At 34.0% G+C, this 16401-nt stretch overlaps 1 protein-coding gene across 2 annotated transcripts in view; it reads left to right on the top strand.

Moving 5' to 3' along the window:
* NRDC (nardilysin convertase) overlaps nucleotides 1-16401 on the top strand; it is a 91765-nt gene that overhangs the window by 24496 nt on the left and 50868 nt on the right. The window contains exons 3-6 of one of the 2 annotated variants that reach the window (XM_060021846.1): nucleotides 530-663; nucleotides 1577-1646; nucleotides 1807-1888; nucleotides 2733-2886. In XM_060021846.1, coding sequence (XP_059877829.1) covers nucleotides 530-663; nucleotides 1577-1646; nucleotides 1807-1888; nucleotides 2733-2886 — 440 coding nt within the window. The remainder of the gene's footprint in view (nucleotides 1-529; nucleotides 664-1576; nucleotides 1647-1806; nucleotides 1889-2732; nucleotides 2887-16401) is intronic. The other variant, XM_060021856.1, reaches the window with a different exon arrangement.

The following is a 16401-nucleotide window of genomic DNA, read 5'->3' as shown; positions in this document are numbered from 1 at the left end:
TTTGAAGAAGAGATCGAATTGTTTAGATTCAGATGCAGTGGGTACACGAGTGAAAGGCTTTCCTTTGATCCCATGATCTGGGAAAATGATTTATATTCATTGAATGAATAAATGCCTACAAAAGGGAAATAACGTAGATAGTCTAGGTAAGAGGTGGCTTAAGAGTAGTATAGGGTTTGCAGCGGTTTTATGATTTTTTGTTTGAAAAATGTGAAATGTGTTCAAGATAAATATGTGAATTTATAAGGGTAGTGGGAAGAAAAAATTTTGAGGTTTTTGGAGAACTTTTACCTAATTAGCAAGTTAACTACTCTTTTGAGTTATCATTTTTATCCCCTCTATTTTCTTCTCTCAAAAGGAAATTGTTCTTAATCTGAAAGCTTTGATAAATTAACAAGATTGGAATTTAAATATGATATATGCTGAATTATGATTTGTTTAGGCCTTTCTTAAGTCAATTCTCAAGTATGAATTTTTCAAGTATGAATTTCTTGGGTAGATAATTCTCAAGTATGAATTTCTTTTCTAGCAATTGCAGAGCCTGTTTTTGCTGTTGTCAAAGCTGACTGATAGACTGTGGTTTAAGTCAACTTATACAAAAATGTCTTCAACCCTGCTGGTCGAGACAAGAAAACTTTATGGGGTAGTTGGAGCTGAAAGCAGGTTAGGCATCTATTAAACATCACAGAACAGGTTAGACTGTGCCTTAAAGAAGTGGATATTCCCTCATGTTGTAACTGAGTTTATGTGCCTAAGGCTTAAGTATGGGATTTATGGTATCAAGTGAGACTATTTGGTTCTTCCAAAAACGTACTTTTTTTTTTTTTTCTCCTCTGACACATGGTTAGACTTTATACCAGGTGTATGCTATTTTTTAAAAGCCCTCTAAGAGGATAACCATTTATCAAAACAGTCTTGTGTCATCGAATCTGTTAGCCCTTTAAAATTGACATTTGTAAAATTTGGGAAAGTTAATAATTCAACTTTCTATCCTCAAGGATTCAAATTGACTATTTTTCTCTCCCCTTTTGTATCTTTTAACTTATAATGATATAATGGTATGCCCTGATCATTTTAAATGCAGAATTTGGTATGCCTCCTGACCATCTATTTTGTTGGAAACTGATTTTCCCAAGGTATTGGGAGAATATCAACCAATAAGTATTTTATATATCTTCAATAAGAAGTGAAGAACTAAAAAGCCTCTTTAAAGTTTAGTTCTGTAGTTTTTTAATAGTTAAAGATTTTCTTTCTTAACCATTTATTTATTTTCTTTGTTAGATGTTTTCCTGACTTGTTATTTTATGCCCTGTTTTAATAAAAACAAGATTTTCTGAGTAACATATTGAGAAGTTTCCATCTAGTAACTGAGTTACTGAACACAGAGAGCCTTTAATTGCTTAGAGATCTTTAGACAGAATCTACTCAGGTATATTACTTCTGCAGATTTCTGAAATCTGATAAATCAGGAAACAAACTTGGTCCAGAACTTTGAAATGCTGGCACAATATAATACTTGGGTGGGCTGGCCAGTCCCCCTTCGCTTTTTTCTGTCTGTTTCTGCTTTTTTCCTTAGGTCTGCACCTCTTCAGCATTTGGCAGGATGGCAAGAGGAGGAGCAGCAGGGTGAAACTGACACAGTTCTGGTGAGTTTCACTTTGCTGCTCCTCCTGATTCTCAGGGAAAGAATTTTGTTACTTTCTATTGGAAAAAGTCCATCTCCAAGTGAATCTTTAAAATGAGATGATAATATTATTCCTTTAGGATTGACTCACTGTTTATTTGTATGTGTTCTACTTACTCCAGTCTGCAGCGGCTCTTTGTGTTGGAGTTGGGAGTTTTGCTGATCCAGATGACCTCCCAGGGCTGGCACACTTTTTGGAGCACAGTAAGATCTTTGTAAAATATCATTCCCGGGTGTGTTTTTCCCTCTAAATTTGAATGAAATGATTTCAAAGATAAGTAACTGGTTTGGTAGAATTATAATTTGTTTAATAAGAGAAAAACTAAGAAAAAATGTTAGTGGATATCATAGGGGAAGACTTAATTTTAATCTCCTTGAGTGCACTTATTTTGAAGATTAGAGTGAAACCACTTAGAAAACTATTTTAAAATGTAGGTTTTATTATTCAGGTACAGGAAGCCCAACAAATCAGGAGAAAATTGCTAACCTCTAGGAATTTAGTCTGTAGCCTTGGGAGGGGCAGTCTCTTCCAGGGCTGGCAAGGCCTCAAGATGTCAAAGCATCAGAAATAAAATAAAAAGGCATGATTAATATCAAAATAAAACAGAAAATCTTCAGTTTAATTATGAATGTACCCAAGTAAAACCTTTGTGAATGCTATACAGTTATGATACTTAAATTACTCATTTTTTTGTGTTCTGGTTTTCTAAGCTATTCAATAGTTGAGGGTAAACTTCTCATGAGATTTTACAGTAGAAATTAATCTGTTTATATGTCTGTGTTTACATTTTAACCTTTTCACAAATAAATTATGTATTTCTTTCATTAAAAATAAAATGTTTAGGCTTTGAGAATAAAAGTAATATATGAACGTTATAGAAAATTACAAAAACAGAAGTGTAATGAAGAAAGTATTATCCAGACGTAACCATTGTTCATGACATATTTTCTTCTTTTTTTTTTTTCTGCATATGAGAAATTTCATCCTTGTTAATAAAAACATTGTCTGTATCTTTGTGTTCTGTGACTTTGTGTTCTTTCCACTTAGTGGTATTCATGGGTAGTTTGAAATATCCAGATGAGAATGGGTTTGACGCCTTCCTGAAGAAACATGGGGGTAGTGATAATGCTTCAACGGATTGTGAACGTACAGTCTTTCAGTTTGATGTCCAGAGGAAGTACTTCAAAGAAGCCCTGGATAGGTAATTAACTCAAAATGTATTTTTATTTTGATTATCTAATGCCACCTTACAATTGGAAATATTGGGCATTATTCTATGGTATTTCTTTTCTAGCAGTGCTCTAATTCTGTAGAATTGTCACAATACTTTATTTGGAGAAAAGAGCAAATTATAAATACGCTTTGGCTCTTGTTTTGTAATCCTTAGTCTTTGTTTTAAAGATTAAACTGAAGCCCTTTAAACACCTTTTGAGTTTTGTACATAACATAGTCTCTATTGACTCATTATTGCAATTGTTATTTTCTAATTTAGTAGAAAATATGGAAAAACAGAGAAGCAAAAAGAGATAAGATTGCTCCCAATTTCATAATCTAGAGTTAACTGTGATTGATATTTTGGAATATAGCTATCTATACTCATATATGGGATCAGCTTGTTCATATCTTTTCATATTTTTAAACAAGGTATATCACTTTTACATATAATTTTATAATTTATAAAGCATGATTTTAAGTGATTGTTTATGATTCATATTATATAGAAGTACCATAATCTGTTCAGCCAGTCACATATTATTGGACAGTTGAATTGTTTCCAGTTTTCTAGTATTGTAATGCTATGATGAATATCCTAATCTTTGTGTACATCCTTAATTATTTCTTTTAGTTAAGTTCTAAGGAGTGAAATTTCTATTTTCATGAATATTTTTAAAGCTTTTTTTAGAAGAACTTTTGATACTCACTGCAAAATTGTCTTCTAGAAAGTTTATGTCAGGGCATTAGTAGAGCTTTGCTATCACAAGGTTGTAAACCAAAGCCTACGCTGGAAAAAAAGGAGTCACTTTATACCAAAATCTAGATAAATATAAGATTGAAATATAAAAAAAAGAAATCTCAAGTTTGACCAGTATAATGTAAGCCCTGAGGGCAGAAATTTTGGACTATTTTTTGTTGATATATCTCCAGCATCAAGAATTTGGCAGATACTTGATATTTCTTGAATGAATTAACACAGTTTTTCTTTAATAGAAAAAAATGCCATAAAATCAAAACAGAAATGGCAAAAAAAAAAATCTCAAAACATGACAAAGGTCCAGTTTTCTTAAATTGTCTCATCCCTTAAGAGATTAATTTGACCCTGAGAAAACTTCTAGGTAAATTCCTGTAAGTTGAAAGCATATACCATTATTTTCAATGAAATAAATATTTTATGTGTTCTTCTTTTCTTTTTCTTTTTCTTTTTTTTTTTTTTTTTTTTGCGGTACGCGGACCTCTCACTGTTGTGGCCTCTCCCGTTGCGGAGCACAGGCTCCAGACGCGCAGGCTCAGCGGCCATGGCTCACGGGCCCAGCCTCTCCATGGCATGTGGGATCTTCCCGGACCGGGGCATGAACCCTTGTCCCCTGCATCGGCAGGCGGACTCTCAACCACTGCGCCACCCGGGAAGCCCCTTTATGTGTTCTTGAACCCCCAAATTAACAACTTTTTTTCCTAAAACAATGCCAAAATTCCATTAAAATTGATACAATTACTTTGATGACAATATTTATAATAGGATACAACTTAGTGGTTTTTCTTCATTAATCTAAAATATGGCTGTCTACTTACATTCAGTGAACTAGTTTATAGCTCTTTTTTAATCATATACTTAAGGACATGCTTATAGCACATATATTTGATCTCAGTGTTTCTCTAATTAAACATGTAATTCCCAAATAACAAACGAAAGAATAGAGACAAAAGAAATTAACAAAGGCAATGCAAATGATGCCCAAATTTATCTTTTCTTTAAACTTAGAAAATTAGGAATACTCTGGGACTTTCCTGGCCGTCCAGTGGTTAAGACTCCACGCTTCCATTTCAGGGGGTGCAGGTTCAATCCCTGGTTGGGGAACTAAGATCCCACATGCCGCACGGCCAAAAAAAAAAAAAAAAGCCATGAGAAAATTAGGAATACTTTTACGATGACTGCATGTTTGCTCTTGTTTCAAAGTTTTCAGCTTCCAAGTTTCACAACATCGAAACAGGTCTTTATGTGTGAAGAAAGCTTAAGCAGTAGACAAGTTGAATTCTCATGACTTTATATTTGGTTATATCCAGATATAAAGAAGGAAAAAATCCACTTCATTGGAAAAAAGAATAGGCAAGGGATATGTTGAATAAATTCTGACCACCTCAGAGATGATGCAACTTGGTATAAAGTCTAGTTAAAGAACTTGTTTCATTTCTTCTTAAGAAATTCTATGTATTTGAAATCTAAGGACTACTTCAGGAAATCAAAAGATATTTACACATTTATTATAGATTATTTCTACTTAAAAGAAAAAGAACCTATCAGAATTAATAAGAAGAATGCTACTGCTTAATAGGAGAAATAAATAAGAATATCAAACCATGAATTCATGCCATAAATGGTAGATAGTGGTAGAGCATTAAGCATTGCCTATACTATAATAAATATGAAAATATTACACTTCTACAGTTAGTAAGGCATAAAAAGTCTTTGGATCATTTTCAAAGGACTCTTATATAGCGTGGATTAAGTGCCAGTATTTTTTAATAAGTCACTAAAATCCAATTCCTTCACAGGTCACATTGTTTATCAGTATCTTGAATCATTTAAATAAAAAGTTGAGGAGATGACTGAATTTTTACTCTAGTAAGTAAATGAGAATGGAAGCTGCTTTTGCCCTGGTGGCATTTGCTAATTTCAGTAAATTTGAACTTTGGTTTATCATTATTTCAGGGCAAGAGCAAGAATTATCAAAGCCCAGGATGTTCATATGGTGGGATGTCTAACAGGATGCCCTTCTCATGATAAACTGGGACTCCAGAAGGCATCACCCTCAGGTTGAAGAAATGGATTAGCCATCCTGAGGAATTACAGCCTGCTTTCAAAATGCCTGAGTTGTCTAGCAAACCTTAAGCCTTGATTGTGATTTAACATGGTCCAGAGCTGGTAGTGTTCTCTGATGCCCAAGAGAAGCAAACACAAATCCTCTCAAAAGGAAAATACCTTTATTTTATGCTTTACATTACTCCTATAAACAGTTTTTCAAGTAGAGTGACCAGCATTCAGTCACACATAAGCCGGCACACAACAAAACAAGACAACATGAATGAGAACAGAAAACAGAAAAAGACTTTTAATGCCTTAGAAATCTTAGAGATTGGAATGTACGATTACAAAAACGATTCAATTTTAAAGAAATAAGGGACAAGTTTGAATACAGTTGCAAGGCATAGGAAACTATAAAATGTGACCTATGGGATTTGAAATATAAAAAAAAGAAAGAGCATTTTGAACTGAGACATGATAATTGAAATTGAAACCCAATGGACAAGTTTAAGAAAAGAGTAGCTATAGATGAAGATAGAATTTGTGAATTGGAAGATAGACCAAAAGAAATCCCTAATACAGTATGAAGAGAAAAAAGATGAAAGGTACAGAAAAAAAGGAAAAGGGGCATAGTGGATAGAGTGAAAATGTCAAATATGTATTTACCTGGGGTCCTAGAAGGAGAGGAGAGAAAGATAGAGTAGACAAAATACTTGAAGGTTTGGTCACTGGAAAATTTCCAGAACATCAAATCAGACGTTAAAGAAGTTTAACTAATTCCAAAAGTGTATATTAAAAGACATCCACATATAGAAAGATATAGTGACTACAGAAAACCAAATATAGAAAATCTTTGCAAGATGGAAGGGCAGAACTCCTTCAAAGTCATATTAGTTAGTCTGATGGATGACTTTTCAACAGCAGTAGTGGAAGCTAAAAGATAGTGGGGGGGCTTCCCTGGTGGCGCAGTGGTTGAGAGTCCGCCTGCCGATGCAGGGGACACAGGTTCGTGCCCCGGTCCGGTAAGTTCCCACATGCCGTGGAGTGGCTAGGCCTGTGAGCCATGGCCGCTGAGGCTGCGCATCCGGAGCCTGCGCTCCGCAATGGGAGAGGCCACAACAGTGAGAGGCCCGCGTACCGCAAAAAAAAAAAAAAAAAAAAAAGATAGTGGGATATCTGTAATAGCCTGAAAGAAAATAACTACCAACCACACATTCTACACCAAGCAAAAAATATCTTGTAAGAATGATTGTAAAATAGACCTTTAGACACACAATTGAGAGTGTGTGCCACCAGCCAACTTACCAAAGGAAATTTAAAGAATTTATTTCAGGCAGAAGGAAAATGCAGATCAGAGATGTAAAAAAAAAAAAAGAAGAACAATGAGAGTCATTTTATGTGAATAAATATAAATGAACATTGATTACTTAAAACAGTAATTAAAAAACTTAAAAAGTGTACAGAATTAAAGCAACAATAACATATCAATCAGGAATAATGATGATGGAGAAAAAGGTATTTTTCTAAGGTATTGATTAACGTTAGACATTGATAAGTTTAAAGGATACGTGTAATATTTTCAAGGGTAACTTCTAAAAGAACACAATTTGAGTGTAAAAATTCCAAACCAGTACAGGGAAAACATTTGGAATAATTCTTTTTAATAATAAATTCAAAGGAAAAAAAAGTAGTAGGAGAGACAGAACAAGTGGGAGAAGCAGTACAAAGTAGGATGGAGGTAGATGTTGATCCATATATAACAGTAATTCTCATTAAATGTAAGTGGATTAATTTCCAATTAAACATTGTCAGACTGGATTTTTAAAAACCCAATCAAATAGTTTTCAAGACTTAGATGTAAGGCTTGCAAAAAATATTACTGTTGCTCAAAAGGCTCACTTCATATTGATAAAACTTAACTAGGAAGACATAATTATTTCCAGTTTGAACACATCTACTAACATAGCCTCACAGTAAATCATATATAAAGACCAATGAACAAGTAACCAACTGCAGTGGGAGATTTAACACCCCTTTCTCAGTAATTGATAGAACAACCGTAAAATCAATAAGGATGTAGAAGATTATAACAAAAGGATTACCACTTTTTTTCATAGATGTATACAGAATGCCTAATTAACACTTTCCAACTACAAAATTTTTTCAGTTGACCCTATTTTAAGCCACAAGTTCAGTCTCAAATTTCAAAGCATTGAACCCATATTAATTATGTCTTCTGAACACAGTGTACAGTTAAATTTTAGCTAGAAATCAGAAGCAGAAAGCCGACTAGAACATTGCCTTATGTTTGGAAATTAAATATATTTCTAAGAAACACCTGGGTAAAAGACGAAAGCATATCAGAAATTAGAAAGTATTTTATACTGAATTATAAAAATATTATAGAACAAAAGTTGTGGGATGCAGCTATAGTAGTACTTAGAGGGAAATATATAATCTTAAATGTATATGCTAGAAAAGAAGAATGGCTTAAAATTAATGAGCTGATCAATCTCAGGAAGTCTGAGTAAGACCAGCAAAGTATGCCCAAAGAAAGAAGAAAGAAGTGATGAAAATAAATGAAATAAAAAGCAGACTGACCTCAGAAGAATGGTGAAATAGGACCTCCAAAAAGCCCCTCCTCTATAAAAGCAATGAGAACATTGCCAAAAATTGTCAAAATCAACTTTTTCAGAACTCTGGAAATAACCAAAAGCTTGCAACAATCCAAGGAGTATTCATTCAAGTGAGTGACTAAATCTTACTAAGAACAGTGAGTTTTGTGGCATTTTAACTTGCCCTATTTCCATTGCCCTCTACCCAGCTCTACAGTAGTCTCGAAAACAAAGAGGTCCCACAATCTCAGTAAAAAACAGCAGTCTAGCAGTCACTGAAGGGGGCTGGATGGATTTAGAGCTCTCTAAAAACATCATTCTGGAGAATCTTTATTATTTGACCTGTCTGGTAATTTCCTGGGAACCACCATTCATGGATTTTTATGTATTTGGCCTGACTGGGAGCTCACCCATTTGCAGAAATCTTTCTCTGGAGGCATTTGTTGAAAACATTTGGATGGAAGTTGTTTACCTTTATGACTACCTGAGGCAGTGGATAACAGTTGGGGCAAACAAATAGGCTATTCAAAAAGCTTAAAAGGAAAAACTGGAAAATGAGATATCCTAAGGGGCTTTGAAAAGCTCCAGTATATTCCTGGAAATTTTGAAGGTCACATATGTGCATATAGCTGTGTCATGTCCAGGGCTGTGTGCCTGCTCAAGAAAGACCTAAGAATGCCTTAAGCTGTCACCATGGTTGACCTTGAGTCTCTGGGCAAGCAGGATGTGATGGCTAAGGCAGAGTTGTAAACTGCCTGACTGAATGTTGAAAGCATCCCCCAATATGCACAGACAACCCCTTGGCAAGGCATTTAATGAAATCTCTCCTCAACCAAAGATTATCACTAAGCTAACCAAGCAGTGGTTGTACTTGCCAAAGAATATGTAGTTTACAGAATTAGTTTAAGAAAGGTACTAAATATATAAACAGTAAAAACAGCAAACAGCAATAATAACAAACCCTGAGGAGGGAGGAGAATCTTGATTTACGGAGTTGCCACATTATATTATTTAAAATGTTGTTTTCAACAGAAAGTTATGAGGGATGCAGAAAGTATGGCTGAACACCAGAAAAACAGTAGTCAATAGAAACTGTCCCTAAGAAGGCCCAGATTCTGGAGTTACTAGGCAAAAACTTTAAATCACCTCTTTTTTTTTTTTTAACATCTTTATTGGAGTATAATTGCTTTACAATGGTGTGTTAGTTTCTGCTTTATAACAAAGTGAATCAGCTATACATATACATATATCCCCATATCTCCTCCCTCTTGCATCTCCCTCCCACCCTCCCTATCCCACCCCTCTAGGTGGTCACAAAGCACTAATCTGATTTCCCTGTGCTATGTGGCTGCTTCCCACTAGCTATTTTACATTTGGTAGTATATATAAGTCCATGCCACTTTCTTACTTCGTCCCCACTTACCCTTCCCCCTCCCCGTGTCCTCAAGTCCATTCTCTAGATCTGCGTCTTTATTCCTGTCCTGCCCATAGGTTCTTCAGAAACATTTTTTTTTTTTAGATTCCATATATATGTGTTAGCATATGGTATTTGTTTTTCTCTTTCTGACTTCACTGTGTATGACAGACTCTAGATCCATCCACCTCACTACAAATAACTCAATTTCATTTTTTTTTATGGCTGAGTAATATTCCATTGTATATATGTGCCACATCTTCTTTACCCTAAATCACCTATTTTAATTATGTTCAAAGAGCTAAAGAAAACTGTCTAAGAACTAAAGGAAAATATGAGAATGATGTCTTACTAAATAGAGAACATCAATAAAGAGATACAAATTATTAAATAGAACCAAATAGAAATTCTGGAGTTGAGAAGTACAACTCAAATGAAAAATTAACTAGAAGGGCTCAACAGAAGATTTGAGTTAGCTGAGGAAAGAGTAAACAAACTTGAAGAAAGGTTAGTTGGGATTGTCCAGTCTGAGGAACAGAAATAAAGAAAAGGAATGAAGAAAAATAAACAGAGCCTCAGAGATCTGTGGGACACCATCAAGCATACTAACATGTGTATCATAGGCGTTCCAAAAGGAAATGAGAAAAGGGTAGAAAGTATTCTTGAAGGTATAATAGCCAAACTCTTTCCAAATTTGATAAAAGACCAAAATCTACACGTTCAAGCAACTCAAGGATTTCCAGAAGGATAAACACAGTGGTATTCACAACAACGACATTCACAATAAGACACATTATAATCAAACTGTCAGAAGCCAAATGTAAAAAGAATATTGAAAGTTGCAAGAGAAGAGCAGCTTTTTTCATAAAAGTTAATCTCAGTAAGGTAAACAGGTGCTTTCTCATCAGAAGTCATGGAGGCAAGAAGGCAATGGTATGACACATTCAAAGTGCTGAAAGAAAAAGACTACAAACCACGTATTTTATATCCAGCAAAAATATCCTTCTAAATGGAGAAATTAAGACAATCTCAGATGAGTTAAAAACCAAGTTTTAAATTTGTCATTAGCAGATCTTCTCTATATGACATACTAGATGGATGGAGTCCTTCAGACTGCAATGAAAGGACGCTCAAATCCACATGAAGAAATAAAGCATACTGATAAAGCTAACTATATAGGTAAATACAAAAGAAAGTATAAATATACTTTTTGTAATTTTTTCCTATCTGATTTAAAAGATAACTAACTGTATAAAGCAAAAATTATAAATCTGTGTTGATAGGCATGTAATGTATAAAGACATCATTTGTATGGCAATAATAACACAAAGGAAGGGAGAGAGAACAGGTATATGGGAGCGAAGTTTTTGTATACTACTGAAGTTAAGTTGGTATTAATTCAAAATGGATTGTTATAAGTTAAGATGTTAGTTAAGAAAATAACTCAAAAAATATAGTAAAAGAAATGGCAAGGGAATTTAAATGGTACTCTAGAAAATATCTATTTTAACAAAAAGAAGTCAGCAATGGAGGAATAGAGGGGAAAAAAGACATAAGACTTACAGTAAACAGATAGCAAAGGAAGATATAAATCCTGTCTTATCAGTAATTAAGTTAAGTGTAAACAGGTTAAGCATTTCAATTAAAAGACAAGGTACTGGCAGACTGGGGAAAGAAACATGCGTCAGCTATAAATGCTGTCTGTAAGAGACACACTTTAGATTAAAATACACCAATAGGTTGGCAATAAGAAGATGAAAAAAGATATACATACAAATAGTAATTAAAAGGGAGCTGGAGTGATTGAACTAATATCTGACAAAATAAGACTTTAAGATGAAACTTTTTACTAGAGACAAGGGAATTTTGTAATGATAAAAGGGTCAGTTCATCAAGAAGGTATAACAGTTATAAACATAAGTTCATCTTTCAAAGGAACCTCAAAATACATAAAGCAAAAACTGACAGAATTGAGGGGAAAAATACACAAATAATAATAGTTGCAAATGTAAATATCCCACTTTCAATAAAGGATAGAACAAACTAGGTAGATCAACAAGAAGCAGAAGACATGAACAAGAGTATAAACTAACTAGACATCTGCAGAACACTTCACCCCAAATCAGCAAAATACACATTCTTCTTAAGTGCAGCATGTATTTTTCTCCAGCATAGATATATATTAGGTCATAAAATAAATTTATTCCTAGTAAATTTGAAAGGATGAAATTATACAGAGTATGTTCTCTAGCTATAATGTAATGAAATCAGAAATCAGTAACAGAAGGAAATTTGGGAAATTTCACGAATCTGTAGAAATTAAACAACCTTACCCTAAATAATCAATGGATCAAAAAAGAAATCACAAGGGAAATTTAAAAAATAGAGACTAATGAAAATGAAAACAACATACAAAAATTATGGGATGCATCAAAACCAGTGCTCAGAGGGAAATTTATAACTGTAAACACCTCCATTAAAAAAGATCTCAAGTGACCCTAAACTTCCATCTTAATTAACAAGGCAAAGAAGAGCAATCTAAACCCAAGTAAGCAGAAGGAAGGACATAATAAAAATTTGAGTGGAAATAAATAGGGAATAGAAAAACAATAGAAGATAAAACCAACAGTTGGTTATTTGAAAAGATGAACAAAATTGACAAACTTTCGGCTAGACTAACCAAGAAAAAGGAAGGCTCAGATTATTAAAATGAGGAATGAAAGAGTGAACATTAGTATGATCTTAACCAAAATAAAAAAGAGTATAATAGAATATTATGAACTATTTTATGCCAACAAATAGATAACTGAGACGAAATGGACAAATTTCTAGAAAGACAAAACTATTGAAACTGACTTAAGAAGACAGAAAATCTGCATAGACCTGTAATGAGAGATTGGATGAGTAATCAAGAGTTTACCAAATGAAAAGTATAGACCCAGGTGACTTCACTGGTGAATTCTACCAAACATTTAAAGAATTAACACTAATGCTTCATAAATTCTTCCAAAATATAGAAGAGGAGGGACACTTCCTAAATCATTCTATGAAGCCGGTATTACTTTGATATCAAAACTAGACAATCATTGCACAAGAAAACTACAGACTAGTATCTGTTATGAATAGAGATGCAGAAATCCTCAACAAAACCACAAAACTGAATCCAGCAACATATAAAAAGGATTATGCACAATCCAGGTGGGATTTATCCCAGGATTGCGAGGTTAGTTCACCATACAAAACCCAATCAACATAATATGCCATATTAATAGAAGAAAGGACAAAAACACATTCCAAAATTCATCTCAATATAAACAGAAAAAACATGTAACAGAATCTAGCACCCTCTCATTATAAAACACTTGATAAACTAGGAATAAAAGGGAACTTCCTCAACCTGATAAAGGGTATCTGAATAACCCACAACTAACATCATACTTAATGGTGAAAGGTTGAAAGCATTTCCCCAAAGATTAGGATCAAGATATCAGCACTGTCCACCTCTATTCAACATTGAAGTGGAGGTTTTAGCTAGAGCAGTTAGACATGAAAATGAAATAAAATCATGCAGATTCGAAAAGAAGTCAAACTGTCTCTATTTGCAGATGGCATAATCTTGTACAGATGATTCTCATTATTTGTGGAGAATTCACCTACTCACTAAAATTTATTTGTAACTCCAAAATGAATACTTGCAGTGCTTTTCTAGTCATTCATGGACATGTGAAAAATTTGGGAAAAAATTTGAAAATTGTTGTGAAAAATTTGAGTTGCCTGACACACACCTTCTCAGCTGAGGTTGAAAAGGCAACACTCTACCTTTTTGTTTCAGCTTTCATACAGAAATGACCAGAGGATAAGGGACAGTACAATATAGTAAGAGAAGCTCTGGCTCTGGAGCCAGTTCTATGGAGTTTGAGTCCCAACTCTGGTACCCACTGGGGAAGTGGCCTCAGGCAGTTTCCTTAACACTTCTGAACCTCATTTTCTCTTTTGTGAAATAAAAGAGAATCAACTAGAATGAGATACCTTTAGGATTTAAGATCATAATCTGTGTATGTGTATTACTCTTAGGACAGTCATTCAATACTCGCTAATTCAGCAGTCATGACAACTTTAGAAAACATAACTACCACAAATAATAGGAACTCATTGTATATGGATAATCCTACAGAGTCCGCAAATGAACTATTAGAGCTAATAGCAAGTTCAACAAGGTTGCAGGATCAAGATCATTGTACAAAAATCAGTTGTATTTTTATACACTAGCAATGAAAAATACAAAAATGAAATTAAGAGAAAATTCCTTGTACAATAGCATTAAAAAGAATAAAATACTTAGGAATAAATTTAACAAAAGAGGTGCAAGAGTTGTTTGTGGAAAGCCACAAAAATTTTTTTGAAAGAAATTAAAGAACAAATTAAATTAATAGAAAGCCATCCCATGTTCATAGATTACAAGGCTTAATATTGTTAAGATGACAATACATCCCAAATTGGTCTACAGATTCAATTTAGTCCTTATCAAAATTTCAGCTGTCTTTTTTGAAGAAATTGATGAGCTGATTCTAAAATTCATATGGAAAGGAAGAGACCAAGAATAGCCAAAATTATCTTGAAAAAGAACAAAGTTAAAGGACTCATATTCCCAGTTTCAAAACTTACTCAAATCTACAGTAATCAAGGCAACATGGTACTGGCATAAGAATAGACATATACTTCAGTGGAATAGAATTGAGGCTCCAGAAATAAACCATTACATTTATTGTCAGTTGCAAGGGTGCCAAGGCAATTCAATGGGAAAGAATAGTTTTTCAACAAATGCTACTGTGACAACTGGATATCCACATGCAAAAGAATGACGTTGGATCCTTTGTTCATACCATATACAAATATTAACAAATTGAGACATATGCTTAGGTGTAAGAGCAAAAACTATAAAACTCTAAAGAGAACATAAGCATAAATCTTCGTAACCTTGGACTTGGCAATAGTTTTTCAGGTATGACATCAAAAGCAGAAGCAACAAAGGAAAAACTAGATAAACTGGACTCCACTGAAATTAAACACTTTTTTGCTTTAAAGGGTCCTATGAAGAAAGTGAAAAGACAACTCACAGAATGGAAGAAAATACTTACAAATCATCTATCTGCTAAGGTGCTAGTATCCAGAATATATATAAAACTTTTAGTTTCAACAATAAGAAAACAAATAACCCAGTTTTAAAATGGGCAAACGATTTGAATAAGACATTTCTCCAAAGAAAATATTCACGTGGCCAGTAAGCACATGAAAATATGCTCAACATCTTAGTCACTAGGAAAATGAAAGTCAAAACTACAATGAGATACCACCTCACACTGGTCAGAATAGCCATCATTAAAAAGTCAACAAATAATAAATGTTGGAGAGGTATGGAGAAAAGGGAACCCTCTTACACTGTTGGTGGGAATATAAATTCCCACCAACTATGGAAAACATTATGGCAGTTCCTCAAAAAACTAAAAATAGAGTTACCATATGATCCAGCAATCCCACTCCTGGGCATATATCCGGAAAAGACAAAAACTAATTTGAAAAGATACATGCACCCCAGTGTTGATAGCAGCACTGTTTACGATAGCCAAGACATGGAAGCAACCTAAATGTCCATCTACAGATGAATGGATAAAGAAGATGTGGTATGTATATACAATGGAATATTACTCAGCCATAAAAAAGAATGAAACAATGCCATTTGCAGCAATATCATTACTAAGTGAAGTAAGAAAGAGAAAGACAAATACCATGTGATATCACTTATGTGTGGAATCTAAAATAGTACACAAATGAACATATCTACGAAACAGAAACAGACTCACAGACATAGAGAACAGACTTGTGGTTGCCAAGGGGTAGGAGGGTGGGGGAGGGAAGGATTGGGAGTTTGGGATTAGCAAATGCAAACTAGTATACATAGAATGAATAAACAACAAGGTCCTACTTTATAGCACAGGGAACTATGTTCAATATCCTGTGATAAATCAGAATGGAAAAGAATATGTATAACTGAGTCACTGTGCTGTATGCAGAAATCAACATTGTAAATCAACTATACTTCAATTAGAAAAAAAAACTTCAATGAGATACCACTTTGAAAAGAAGAACATTTACAATTATTGGTGAATGTGTGGATAAATTGGAACTTTCGTACATTGCTGGTGGTTCAGCTGTGTTAGAAAATGTAGTTAGAAAACTTCCTCAAAAGTTAAACATAGAGTTACCATATGACCCAAAAGTTCCACTCTTAGTATACATACTCTACAGAATTGAAAACATATATCTACACAAAAACTTCTACATGAGTGTTAGTAGCAGTGTTATATATAATAGGTCAAAAGTGGAAACAACCTAAATGTCAATCCACTGATGAATGGATAGACAAAATGTAGCACATCCATACAAAGGAATATTACTTGGCAATAAGAAGGGAATGAAGTCCTGGTAAGTAATACAACATGAATGAATCTTGAAAACGTTATGCTAAGAGAAAGAGGCCAGATGCAGAAAGCCCCATGGTGTATGATTCCATTTATATGAAATGTCCAAAATAGGCAAATCCATAGAGACCAAAAGCAGATTAGTGCTTGCCAGGGGCTGGAGGGATGAGGAAATGGGGAATGACCGTTA

The sequence above is a fragment of the Delphinus delphis genome, chromosome 1 (assembly GCF_949987515.2).
Source record: "Delphinus delphis chromosome 1, mDelDel1.2, whole genome shotgun sequence".
Taxonomy (NCBI): Eukaryota; Metazoa; Chordata; class Mammalia; order Artiodactyla; family Delphinidae; genus Delphinus; species Delphinus delphis.
The sequence above is the reverse complement of the archived record's forward strand: the minus strand, read 5'-3'. Positions and strand labels throughout refer to the sequence as shown.